Raw genomic sequence first — 13,964 nt, 5'->3', positions numbered from 1 at the left:
GGTAAGTGACAATCCGATATGGGGCTCACATGAAGGCTCTGTCTCAAAAAAAAAAAAAAAGAGGCAGTATCACTCTTGGTCAAACTGGCTTCAAACAATCCTCCTGCCTCAGCCTCCTAGAGTGCTAGGATAACAGTCATAAGTCACCATGCCTGGCCTCATATTTGCTTTTATGAATAGATACCCAAAGACTCTTCAAATTTGGTATCCAAAAATTAACCAATAAGAACTCTGGTCCACCCCAAAATAGTTTGTGCCTCTTCCTCTTAATTTATCTAATATTGATATAAAGTAGAAGAGGAAAAGAAAGTTAATCCCGTTAAACTCATTTGCAGAAAAGGAAAGATTGAGGAAAAAGCTAAATGTGTATTATCACTGGCATAAGGAATGTTCTTAGCAGATTATTCATGAAAGCCAGAAACAAAAAATAACAAACACCCACCAACAGACTGTCAATGAATCAACTGTGGTACATCTATACAATGGAACATTATCCAAGAATAAAAAGGAAAGAATTATTGATATGTGGAACATGAATGAATGTTGAAATAATGTTACATGAAAGCCAGATCCCAAAAAAAGTACATTCTATATTATTCAATTTATATATACTCTGAAAATACAAATTAATCTATAGTGGCAGAAAAGTAGATCTATTGTCGGAGAAAAATGGGAAGGAAGGATGAACTTGCTACTGATGATTTCATCATCAAAATGTATCAAGGTATATGCTTCCATTTTGTTAAGGTCTCACTCTGTCACCCAGGTTGGAATATAGTGGCGTGATCACAGCTCACTGCAACCTCAAATTCCTAGACTCAAGCAATCCTCTTGCCTCGGCCTCCCAAGTAGCTGAGACCATAGGCCTACATCACCATGCCTGGCTAACATGTGTGTGCACACATACATATATGTACACTTTAAATATGTGGGGCTTACTGCATGTCAATTTTCCCTCAGTAAAGCTATCAAAAATTGTCACTGAGATATCATCCATTAACAGCAAAGGAAAAAAACAATTTTCTACTTTATACAGGTGGGTTTGTATCAAATCTAGAATTTTCTGCCGACCAGGTGAGATCCGAGAAAACTACTCTGCATTTCAGTAGGAAGTGTTTGTTGCTGGTGATTTCTTCCTCTGATTTTCTTGCCCAGACCCATTAACACAAGACACAGAATTTATGACATATAGCTAAGTCTGTGCTGTGCCTACAGGAGATTCTAAATCAGCATTTTTTTTTTTTTTGAAAAGGAGATAAAAACTTTTCTTATCTTAAAAATTGTTATTGTTGGGCGGTGCCTGTGGCTCAAGGAGTAGGGTACCCGGCCCCATATACCAGAAGTGGAGGGTTCAAACCCAGCCCCGGCCAAACTGCTATAATAAAATAGCCGGGTGCTGTGGCGGGCGCCTGTAATCCCAGGTACTCGGGAGACTGAGGCAAGAGAATTGCCTATGCCCAGGAGTTGGGGGTTGCTGTGACACCACGGCAATCCACGAGACTCTGTCTCAAAAAATTGGAAAAAAAAAAAAAAAAAAAAAAAAAAAGATGTCAGGTACGGAGAATATGCTCCTGTTTTTTGAGCTCAAGCAAAATAAGGTCAAGGAAAACAAAGTTATAATACATTTGAAGATAGATTGGTAGGGCGGCTGCTCCTTGCCTGGACTGCACCCACATGTACACAGACAGGCTGCAGGTGCCAAGCGTCTTGACCCTGCTATATCTACACCCATCCCTAAAACCATGTTCTCCTCCCAGGCAGTCAGGAAGCTCCTAGAACATTATCAAAACAAAAATAATTCACATTCCTTTTTAATGGAAAAAGTTACATTACAAACACTTTTTAGCAAGTTTTTGAGGGGAAGGCAGGTACCAAACCATAAATGAAATTATTTCAAACACCAAAAAGCCAGGAAGACAGGAATTTATGCTGTAAAAAAACAGCAGCCACTAGTTAAAAACTGTAAAACTGTGTGCTAAGATTATCCTGAGTAAAGTCATTCCCAAGCCAGAGTAGAGCATTTAAAAAAAAGAAAAGATAAACACTGAGCTGGTTCACATTTTGTTTCCAAAATGCTTATATTTAACAAGTAAAACTGTTTTATTGTCTTTCTTTTTTTTAAAAAAAAAAAATATGGAATGCTTCACAAATTTGCGTGTCATCCTTGCGCAGGGGCCATGCTAATCTTCTCTGTACTGTTCCAATTTCAGTATATGTGCTGCCGAAGCCAACATTGTTTTATTTTCTTTTTACTTTCAGGAGAGGTGTTGGGAACCCTAAAAATTTAGTAATAATGTTTAAAATTAGTTTATTGTCACTCACAAGGTAAGATATTACCTAAAGTTAAATCCACTCTGGTGACAAACATAAGTGACTTAAAATTCTTGACAGTGTATGAATAGTAATTCTTTTTTTCTTGAGACACAGTCTCACTATGTTACCCTCAGTAGAGTGCTGTGCTGTGGCGTCACAGCTCACAGCAATCTCAAACTGTTGGGCTTAAATGATTCTCTTGCCTCAGCCTCCCAAGTAGCTGGAATTACAGGCGCCTGCCACAACACCAACTATTTTTTTGTTGTAGTTGTCATTGTTATTTGGCAGGTCCAGGCCAGGTTCAAACCCACCAGCCCCAGTATATGTGGCTGACGCCCTAACCACCAAATAATTCTGTTTTAACTATCTTAAACAATGAAAACAACTGAGTAGAAAAAAACATTTTTTTTGAGCGTCTCAAACTTCTATAAAAACAGAACCTTTGGGTTAATACTAAGTTATAAAAGGCTTATAGATCGCAGCCCCATGAACACCCATGTCTAATGTTCTTTCTGATACTATTACACAGACATCTCAAACACTTCCCTTTGAAATATTAAAAATAACCATGCATGCTATCTTGCCCTAGATCTAAAATAAGGGAAAACCTCAAGAGTAAATCTAATACCTAGTGCACACACCTTCCACATTTGGTAGCTTGTATGTGGTAAGCATCTCATGCTGTGCCGTGCATGAAAGGTTCAGAAATTAGGAGGAATAGTGGTCCTGGTGTTCACACCACCACAAAATGCAAACTATGGAAAGAATCTCGCCACACACCAATCAAATAGTGACCGTCTTGTATCTCAGACACTGCTTCTGGACACTAAATAATAAATATGCTGGTATCTGCCTTTAGTACTGTTAAACCAGTTTAACAAAGTAAGATGCTTATAACCAGCACATAGAGTCCAGCAATCCACTGTCACAGCAAGAGTGTACAGACCTGACCCACACACCTGTGCATTACATAAAGGTTCAACTATCCTTGTACAAGTAAAACAATGCTGCATTAATTCACACCTGAAATGATGCAAATTTAATCTGATTAATGGCCATTTGCTCTAACTGCCTGATAGAAAAATATCTAATATAACTACCCCTACCAAAGCTCTTTTACTCCAGTACACCTAATCTCTACGCCCCCACTCACTTCTACCTTCCAAGAAACAAAGGCATCATATATACACTCAAAGGGCTGGCCCGGAAATGTTTCAACATTTCCCAAAATACACGTGGGCCTTCAACCAACTGAGGCACAAACGTATCATAGTCACCCAACACTCCTGCTGAGCTCCAAGTCCAAAGTATTACCAACTGGGAAAATTAGTAAGTTTGGATTTCAGTCTGTTCTCCTTTCGGCCCATTCATTATCAGTCAGATGGGAAGGGACAGCACCCAGCGCCAATAACTGGGAAGACAGAAATACTTCCAGCTGAACACAGGCGTGGAAACTGGGAGACCAGGGAGGGACCACAGGATGCCTGGCTCCAGGCCTTCTTCCCACAGGGAAGCCAATTGAGCCCTGAAATTGAGGAAGTCAGACAGGAACAAGAAGCCCAGCTTCACAGCTTCAGGAAAAACTTATCAGTACACTTCTATCATTCTTTGTGAAGGAAAGAATGGAACCAATTTCCTTCTGGATCTGTGAGAGGCACTGACTATAAAAACAACAAGAAAAACAAAAATGCCATTTGCATTTGGATAATTTACCCTAGCCAAAGACTTCAGGTTAGGGGAGGAGGAAGTGCCAACTGAATAGTATTCATTAAGTACTATTTAATTCTTGCCTTACCTTTATAGGAAAAAATATATATATAAGAATACTGATCAGAACTATTAATTGGCATGAAATAACTACTAATATATAATTCATGCTAAAAGAAAGGGCATTTGATGTTTTAATTAGCCTCTGCAGGTTTACTGAAGATAAAATGAATCTCCTTTAAATTTTAGAAATACAGCTGGTACTCAAACAACAAGGGTTTAAACTGCGCAGAGCCACTCAGAACTTGTATGTGGACTTTCTTCTGCTTCTGCCACTCCTGGGACAGAAAGATCAATCCCTCTTCTTCCTCAGCCTACTCAATATAAAGACAACAAAGACAAAGAAAGACCTTTATGATGACCCACTTCCACTTAATGGACATTTTTTCTCTTCCTTTTGATTTTATTTCTTTTCTCTAGTTTATTAGAAAAATAAAGAATATAATAATATAACATACCAAATATGTTAGTTGACTATGTTATCTTACAGTAAGGCTTCCAGTCTAACCACAGACTATTACTCATAGTTAAGTTTTGGGACAAAGTTATATGCAGATTTGATCCTGTGGGGGAGTGGGGCTAGGGACAAAATACCCCAAACCCTCCAATTGTTCAAAAGTCAACTACACTGAAAACAGCTGGTAGAACCCGTATGTGCCAAAACTTCTAAGGACAAAAAATCCTGGCCTGGGAAGCAGAAAATCAAGGGCTTGTTTCCATAGGACACACCCTGGCACAATGTGAAACTTCAGAGACTGGCTGGGCCACCTAGTCCCAGGAGCACAACAATTACAGACACTCCCTACTCGATTCAATTGCAGGCCTGGGGTTCCAGGGCACCTGGAGAAAGGCTTCAACTCTTGACTGCAGCTGGATAAGGACTTAAGCCTGGCACAGAAAATCACCATCCATCCCCAACTGTAAATACCACACTGGACCAGGCCAAAAAACAATGCAAAGAACTCCAGAGCAGAGGCCAGCAGGGCCCAGTCATGGCTATGGCTGGTGCTGTGGCCCCATGCTGACGTCTACAGCTGCCTCTCCTCCACTTGGACATGGGCTGGGAACTGCTGCCAAAATTCTGTGAGACCTGCAGGCTGGAGAGTGGGGTGTAACCACTGCACAGACCATCCTTCTTGACAGCAGGTCTTTTCAAATTCCCAGGTCAAATGACAGAGGGCAGGGTATGGGAAGCTAACCCAAGTAGGGCTCTGTTTTGTGGACTGGCATACAGGAACAGAAGGCATGCCCATCCCCACCCCCAGGCCACCAGGTATACAAAAGGACCAGCTCCAAATAAGTGGGTTGGTGACAGAGGCCTACACTGTGAACTAGCCACCCTCAGAGAAGATGGAAAGGGGTGTGTTCCATGGTAAGAACATGTTCACATTTATGTGGCCTAGCACTCCAGGAGTTCTTAATGAGAGCTGGTAGTTTACAGCTATCATCACCCACCATAATTATGCAATCAATGAGCCTGGACAGGCAGCACAGCCATAAAGGATCAGCATACACTTTACACTGAGCCAACTGTGTGACTAAAGGCCAGCTTCCCACCTACTAGTAACTACCATCCTTCCCACCACCTGACCAGTAGTCACCTTTAGCCTGGGGCTAGGATAGAATGAAGCAATCTCCCCAGGCTAACCCGCCAATAACCTTTATTTACTCCCAGCTTCTTGAGGGAGGTTAGCACAAAACATGTGACTTTTGATAGACAAGCTTTTGGTGGGGACTTTGGATACTCTTTTCCTCCTTCCAGTCTAACCAGAGTTCTAGGTGGAAATACATTTTTAGAGGAACTATTTCTTCTTTTCTTTTTTTTTTTTTCAGAGTCTCACTTTGTTGCCCTCAGTAGCGTGCCATAATGTCATAGCTCACAGCAACCTCAAACTCTTAGGCTTAAGCGATTCTCTTGCCTTCGCCACCCAAGTAGCTGGGACTACAGGTACCCGCCACAATGCCTGGCAATTTTTAGAGTTGAGGTCTTGAGGTCTCTCTCTAGCTCAGGCTGGTCTCGAACCTGTGTGCTCAGGCAATCCAGCTGCCTCGGTCTCCCAGAGTGCTAGGATTACAGGCATGAACCATTGCACCCAGCTTAGATGAAGTATTTCATTTTCCAGGGACTAAATTTTATCTCTTAACTCCCAATTCCCTCCCAATACCTCAGAATGTGATTGTACTCAGAGATAGGGCCTCAAAAGTGAGGCTATTGGGGTGAGACCTAATCCAGTATGAGTAGTGTCTTTACTGGAGAAGATTTAGTCCCACAAAGAGACTCCAGGAATGCCTGAGGAAAGATCATGTGAGGATACAATAAGAAGCCACCTGTAAACCAAGACAGGCCTCAGAAGAAACCAAAACTGCCCAACACCTGGATCTTAGACATCCAGCCTCCAGAACTATGGGAAAATAAATGTCCATTGGTTTACATCACCCAGGTTTGTGGTACCTTCTTATGACATCCCAAGATGACCAACACAAAGAAAGGCGTTTGGCAGGGCTAATAGGAGCCTCTGGAAAACTAAGATAGATTAAAGCAGGCAACGTCTGGCCACTAGCCATGTGTGACTTTTTAAATTTATTAAAACTAAGTAAAATTGGGCGGTGCCTGTGGCTCAGTGAGTAGGGTGCTGGCCCCATATACTGAGCGTGGCGGGTTCAAACCACCACGGCCAAACTGCTACTGGTGGGCACCTGTAGTCCCAGCTACTCTGGAGGCTGAGGCAAGAGAATTGCCTAAGCCCAAGAGCTGGAGGTTGACTTTGCCAATGCACTCCAGCCTGGGTGACACAGTGAGATTCCATCTCTTAAAAATAAAAATCTAGTTTCTCAGTTGCACTAGATTAGAACATTTCCATCCTGTGGGACAGTGCAGGTCCAGAAAGGAGAAGACTCTAAATTTGAGAAAACATATCAGGAGAAACTTTTCTAACCCAGTTCTCCCAAGAAGGAAGACAGGCAGTGATGAAAACAATCAAGAGCAAACATAATACACCTGTTGCTCAATGCCCCTCCCCTCCAACAACTCTTAACCTATTATTGGGCGTTATTAGTATGTGTACGTAATTGATAAAACCTTAACTATTGCAGGACGAAATCGTGTACTCAAGCAAGCAGCAAGCATTTATTTAGTACTTATAAGTCATGAGGACACTTTGATAGGAACCACACGGAACAGAGAAGAAATATCAGAGCACTTTCTTGACTCAGAGTAAAATGCCTAAAACAGTAGTAAACTTCAGATAAAAATAACTCTCCCTTCTCTCTGAGCTCCTACTACTTCCCCTTCATCTAGTTCACTCCTCCTCTGGAGCTCTCACTGCTTACACTAAAAGTCTCAAGTCCTTACTTAACTCTCGGTCCCAAGCCCTTCACACCTGATACCCTTCCCCAAACTGCCAATTCTACTTTCCACTACTCCATGTCTGCACCCAAGTGCCAACCAAAACACCACATTTGAGTTTATCTGTTTCTCATGTTCCTGTGACAGCATGGTCCCTGCAGCAAGCAGCCAAGCCTTGCCTTCTAATGTGCAGCTTTTAATCTACTGAAAACTTACAGACCAGGGGCGGCACCTGTGGCTCAAGGAGTAGGGCACCAGCCCCATATGCCAAAGGTAGCAGGTTCAAACCCGGCCCTGGCCAAAAACTGCAAAAACTTCAAAAAAAAAAAAAAAAGCTTACAGACCAGAAAACAAAAAGAACTCTATTTGCCTAAAAAGTATTTGAACCTTTAGGATCTGGCCAACTTTCATCTCCTCATTTCTCTGGCCCTTCCCCTCCTCTGAATTTATACGAATCTACATGTATTTCTCCAGCACACCAAAGAGATCTCTATTACTGCCCGAATGACTTTCATATCAGGTGTTCTCACATGTGTCTAAAGCCAAGTTCCTTGAAAGCAGGCCCACTTCCTTCCCCACTGCACAGTACAGCAAGCATTCTTTCAAGGTTTCCTGAGTTTAATTTGTAATGTAAAGCATAAGCTAATGAGCTAAAGCACAGGGACTGTGCTAAGTACAAAAGTCCTTTCTGCATCTAAGGAGAGCTCCTCCCTTAGTAGTCTGTTAGCTTCTCAATACACAGACACTGTGTGACATTTATTTTCACTGCCTGAAAAGTCAACTAACTTCTGGTTCTCAGCTGCACTGTGAAAATATGAGGTTGCCAGAGAGCTGAGATAGAGACAGCAGGAGGATTAAATACAGTGATGTTAAAACCAAGTGAAAAGCAGGGACTTGAAACCTATTAAGTACCTGTACTCAGTATTTGCACATTACACTAAGCAGTCCTCAATCCCCCCCTAGCATGGAGTTGAGCTAGTTAATGATTACCTGGCTTCAATTAAGTTCTCTTTTCATAAAGAGCAACTGTGAAGTATCATAAATGATGTTTGGGAAAACCCGACACACCAGTGACTCTGGAACTGGATTATTCATCCCTGGATAACAAACAGGAAGCCTTAGGAATGCCTGCCTGCAGTCAACCTTACCCGGTAAGATCTGGTTACAGACCTGCAGTATCACACTCAAATGTGTTTCTCCAGGCCCTGGCTTTCTCTGACCTGCCTGATATGCAAAAAGCATTAGCTAGTTAAAGCATTACATTAAAAAATCATGTTTTTACACTGACCCAACCCCTGGTAGGCTCCAAGAACAACAAAGCAGGACTTACTGCCATTGTCGTCAGAATCCTCACTGCTGCTGGGAAGGCGACCTCGTTTCATGATCTCCCCGGGAAACAGCAGGCAGCCTGCAAAGCAATGAGACAGCACTTAACCCAAGATGATAATACACAATCATCAAGTTGTGCTTCAGATGGCAGCCCAGGATTTACAGCAAACAAAAGGCTTTAAGTAGCATTTGAATTGTAAACAGTAGAAAGACCAAAGATACATAATTAGGTGCAATCATTAACAGACCAGGTTAAAAAAGGAGGGTGGGGAGAAGCAGTCACGTACAGTAGGGCTCCCAAAGGTGCCAGGTTTCTTTCTATGTTCCTGTGACATTATTACAACTGCTCTGGGAGCCTAGCTGAACTGGCAATGAGCACTGCAGAAAAATATCCACAGCAAGAAATACTGTACTGTGCAGATTCACACTATACATGTATGGGTGGCAGGGTGAGGCTGTGCCTAAATGTGTGGATATGTATGTACACTGCACTAGGCAGGATTATGCTTTTCAGCAAAACTTGTCAAAATAATCCTAAAAGCCAAATAACCTAGTCTAGCAAATTAACTGCCATGTGAGTTATATTTAACTCACACTAGGTTTTGAGTCCAGAGCCTTGTGAGTATATAAATTCACCCATCTCTTGACCTTACAGGTTATGTGATGGGTAGCCACCTGGGTAAAACCGTGAAATTGGTTTCGGAAAATCTTACTTGTTTATGTTCTTGTTACAATTAGTACTGACAATTTAATTCTAAAAACATGGATTAAATGAAGTTAATAAATCTCATTTTTCTATTTGTTTAAATTATATTTAAGCTTGGCAAGTCAAGAAAAACACTTTATGAACTGTTTTCAAGTTTGCACATTACTTTTTACATTACTAATTTTCAGGTTTTTTATTGATGCATGTTTTAGGATCATTTTGGATTCAATATTTTTATTCTATTTTTGTAATAAAACACAGAGGACCCAAGGAAAAAGAAAATGTTCTAGTGTGGCAGTCAATTCACTAGAAAAAAAAATGGGGTAATGGAAATGCAAGTATGTCCCCTCTAGCCATCTCCAACCTCTCAGCAATTTACAGCTGGAACAGGAAGAAACCATAGACATCATATAATTCGGGGCTCCACATTCTTCCCTTTCACGGTAGGAAAGGCAAGAAAGGTTAAGCTATGACTTCCACGAGGTCATATTGTGGGTGTGGAGCTCCTAATTCCAAATCCAGTAATATTTCCCAGGCTCCTTTCAGGACAGATGGAACCAAATCCAGCCAAAATAAGAAAATCAGTTTGTACAAGTAACCGGTAGGTAGCCAGTGGCAAGAAAAACCTTGCACTACCTTCAATTAAGGGAAAGATTTCCATTTAGGAAAGAGGGCAGGGGACTAAGACAGAATGGTTAGTCAGACAGATAATCTCATGGTTACAGTCACATGGGGCAGCTCTCTGAACACAAAAACTTTTTTCAAACTGAAATTATTGATCATCCTGACATCTTTTAGGCCCTGATCTTACTGCTCGGTCAATTATTCCCAATGAGGGAGGCGAGCTGTTTGAAGTTAGGAAAGCATGGTAGCCTGTACCCTATCCATCTACCCCCTCAGAAAAGTACATCTCAACCTCCTCCTAAGAATTTCAACATGTGGTATTTCCAATGTAGTTGTGGCACAGGCTGAGCATGATGGGAGGAGGTCATCCTCTGGGAGGCCAAGGTGGGTGGATTGCTTGATCTCATGAGTTTGAGACCAGACCTTGTCTCTACTAAAAATAAACAAACTAGCAGGGCATTGTGGTGGGCAGCTATAGTCCCAGCTACTCTGGAGGCTGAGGCAAGCAGACTGCTCCAACCCAGGAGTATGAAGATGCTGTGAGTTATGATGCCACAGCACTCTATCCAGAGTGACAAGAGTGAGACTCTGTCTCAAAAAAAAAAAAAAAACAGTATGGCGCACAGGAATAGTTTCCAATGAAGTGTGTCACACAGTAATTCCAACATGTGATGTGTTTCCAACGGAAGTGCAGCACACGGAAATAGTGGAGAAAAATGTGGTGAACCACTATACTAGAACTAATTTACTTACTTTTACAAGAAAGTAAATTAAAAACCAACGCTCCACTCTAAAAGAACCTGTAAAAGAATAGTCAAAAAGTAGAAAATATTTTATTAGAGGTAATTAAGATATACCTCTTTGTTATTAAGTGTTATAAGAGTCATTTTGAGCTAAAGGCAACTGACAGACACCGGAGGAGCTCTCAGCCTTCCCATCAAAAAAGGCAAGAGCCCCGAGGTCTAACCCTTTTTAAGCTTTTATGCTTCTTTTCCATGAAGTTCCCTCCCTCAGCACTTAAAAACATTGATAAAGTTTTTATGCTTTTTCTCTTGAAATTTGTCTTTTGCCATTTTAATTCATAGGCCCCCCACTAAGTAAACCTAAGAAAGTTAATTTTTCCTATAATACAAAGCAGTTTGGTTCCATTTATGAAACAGACTTACATGACTCACTCAAGCATTCAGGCCCCTTATCTGTAATTGTAGTATATTTTTTTTCCTGAGAAACTCACCCAATTAAAAGCTAATGGGATTTTGTTTAACAAGTGATTCTTCAAAAACCACTACAAGAACAAAAGCAATTTAATTACCAATCTTGGAGATGAGTCCTGATCTGGGTCATGAGCTACCTAAATGACACTTTGTGGACTAGGGCTTCATACTGTAGACAAGGTCACGGTCCTAAAACCCAACCACCCTGCTTTCTGCAGAGAACCACTTACCGATATCTTTTAACACCCAGCAATCTATAACTAACTCTGGGGCAGGTCCACTCCAGTCAATGGCTGACAAATACCTGTGGCCCACTCCCTACCTGAAATGATTGTCTTCCTTGCCCTGTGTGTGTCCCAAACACCAACTGCTGACTCTCCTCCAACCTTCTAAAAGGGTCCTGCTCCCCTTGGGATACAAGAGGTCAAAGAGAAAGGCAAAAGGACAATCACTCCTAACAACTGCTTCAGCTGCCTAAAGCCTATGTCACAAAAGAGCATACACACACAAAAAAGCCAGAAAAGTCTATCTAAAGAGGGATTCCTAGGCCTGGCTGGGTGTAATCCTAGCACTCTAGGAGGCTGAGGCAGGTGGATTGCTTGAGCTCAGGAGTTTGAGACCAGCCTGAGCAACAGAAAGAACTCATCACTACTAAAAATAGAAAAATCAGCCATGCACTGTGGCAGGAACCTGTGGTCCTAGCTATTTGGGAGGCTGAGACAAGATGACCCCTTGAACCCAGGAGTCTAAGGTTGCTGCTGTAAGCCAGGCTGAGGCTGTGGCACTCTAGCCCAACCAGCACAGCAAGACTTCTCAAAAAATAAATAATAAAGAGGAATTCCTTAAAAGTAACAGTGTGATGATGGAAAACAGCAAGAATGCAGTTTGCCCCCTCATGATCGATGTGAGACCTTTGAGAAATAAGAGGCTAAGAAAGTACACAAAACACTTGCCACTTGGAAACAGGAAAACAATGTTTATTACACCTTCATTGATTTGGACAACTTAAATTTACCTATATAGAAGAGCTTAAAGAATTTAGTTAGAATCTTTTTGAACTAAAATGCCTTACTCAAAGGCATATAGCTTTCAAATACATGAGAAAGCACTTCAACAGTCACAAAGTGAAATATGCAAGCCCTGGCCAGAACAGAATGATACTCCTAAATACTAGCTCAAGCAAAACTATGCAAGTAAAAGAAGAGTAAAAATAGTACTTTCTTCATAATGAATTCCATTTTCATCCACCCCCAAAGACCCTGAAGGTTGAGAATGCTGTATTTTGCTTCTACAGAGACACCAGCACAGTAAGGGGGATTAGTGCTGGGCAGTTCCCTTCTCTGTGGTTCTAACATACTCAAACCTTGACAGGAGGGAGATTTATCTCATCCCAGGTTACTTACTGTATCAGAAAATCAAAGTACATGTTACTATTTTCAAGAGAGCGGCTGTAGGCTGCATACATCTTCCCCATTAAAATCAACATCTTACCTGTCCTAACTCTTCCAGGGCAATGGCTGATTGCTATCCTGGTGGAGTAGGGTAAGAATCAATTAAAAGGGCTACTCCTAACACTTCAGAGAAAGCAGCAAGAAGACAACAGCATATAATGCAGCTGTGCTAAAGGTGCTGGAGGATAATTACAGTCCCTGACCGCATGGAGCTTCTGGCCTAGTTGAGACAGGTAAGCAACAGGAATCCAGCATTGTTCATGCTTGATAGTAGTAAGCACTCAATTCTACAGAAACACAGGAGGTATATAGTCAGGGGAGATTTTGAGCTGTGTGGTAGTCTGTGCATTTGGGGCAAAGCACTTTGAAATATAGCATAACCTATAAACTAGCATATTACTCTAGGTAGCATCTTCAGACACATCTTACCATTTGCCCATTTCTTTACTTACATATATCCCTTCTTACCTTATATCCAATTACCAAGGCTTATCAATTCGTAATATAAAACCCTTTCAAGTCTCCCTGTGATCCCCGAGGGCTTAGTCTTCAACCACGTGACCCAGACATCTTTAAGCACCCTTCCATTCTCCAGGCCTACACCTTCTTCCCACTTCCAATTATTGTAACAAATCAATCATTCTTATGATTTAATCAAGTTCATCAAGCAACTCTCTATGAAAATTTCCCCTCTGTTCCACACTGCAAATATGTCTACATTCAAACTGTATAGCCAGAAACGCAGGCGTTTTCTGCCTCCTCTCAACTTTACCCAATCATTTGTCCTCGCAAGCCCTAAAGCCTAACTTGCCTCTGCCAGGCAAGGCCTTCTGTCCTGAAAATTTCCTTTCCCTTTAGTCTCAGCCTCTGCTAATGCTCTTCCTTAAAAGATGATTTTCAATTGGTGTGCCATGAAAGGATCTTAGGTGTACCACAAAAATTTTTAAAGATCATTAAATTACTTTCAAAAGAAGTTCAAAGCACAGTAAATATACTCTTTCATTTGAGTACAACATTCAACATAATTTAAGTGCACTGCATAAATTTAAGTCTAACTTCAAGTGTGCTGAGAGATTTAAAAAAGGTTGAAAAGCATTCCTCTTCCTATTGCCCCTTCCTCCCTACCTATCCTAATCCCTCTTTTCTGGGGCTCAGCTTGAAGCCACTGAATGTCATCTACCATTAAGAACTCCAAGTACTTACATTCTGATACT

At 41.4% G+C, this 13,964-nt stretch overlaps 1 protein-coding gene and 1 non-coding gene across 4 annotated transcripts in view; both read right to left on the bottom strand.

Moving 5' to 3' along the window:
* Positions 1–13,964, bottom strand: part of JADE1 (jade family PHD finger 1) — a 64,845-nt gene that overhangs the window by 34,731 nt on the left and 16,150 nt on the right. For all 3 annotated transcript variants that reach the window (XM_012808733.2, XM_023516567.1, XM_023516566.1), the window contains exon 2: positions 8,757–8,834. In XM_012808733.2, the coding sequence (XP_012664187.2) occupies positions 8,757–8,808 (52 nt within the window). In that variant the 5' untranslated portion in view covers positions 8,809–8,834. The remainder of the gene's footprint in view (positions 1–8,756; positions 8,835–13,964) is intronic.
* On the bottom strand, positions 2,128–2,232 carry LOC111727083. The gene has a single exon (XR_002774715.1). It is a non-coding gene; the product is annotated as a U6 spliceosomal RNA (small nuclear RNA).

The sequence above is a fragment of the Otolemur garnettii genome, unplaced genomic scaffold, assembly GCF_000181295.1.
Source record: "Otolemur garnettii isolate 467f Iridium unplaced genomic scaffold, OtoGar3 scaffold00093, whole genome shotgun sequence".
In the NCBI taxonomy this organism is placed as follows: Eukaryota; Metazoa; Chordata; class Mammalia; order Primates; family Galagidae; genus Otolemur; species Otolemur garnettii.
This window is presented reverse-complemented; position numbering and strand designations above follow the sequence as displayed.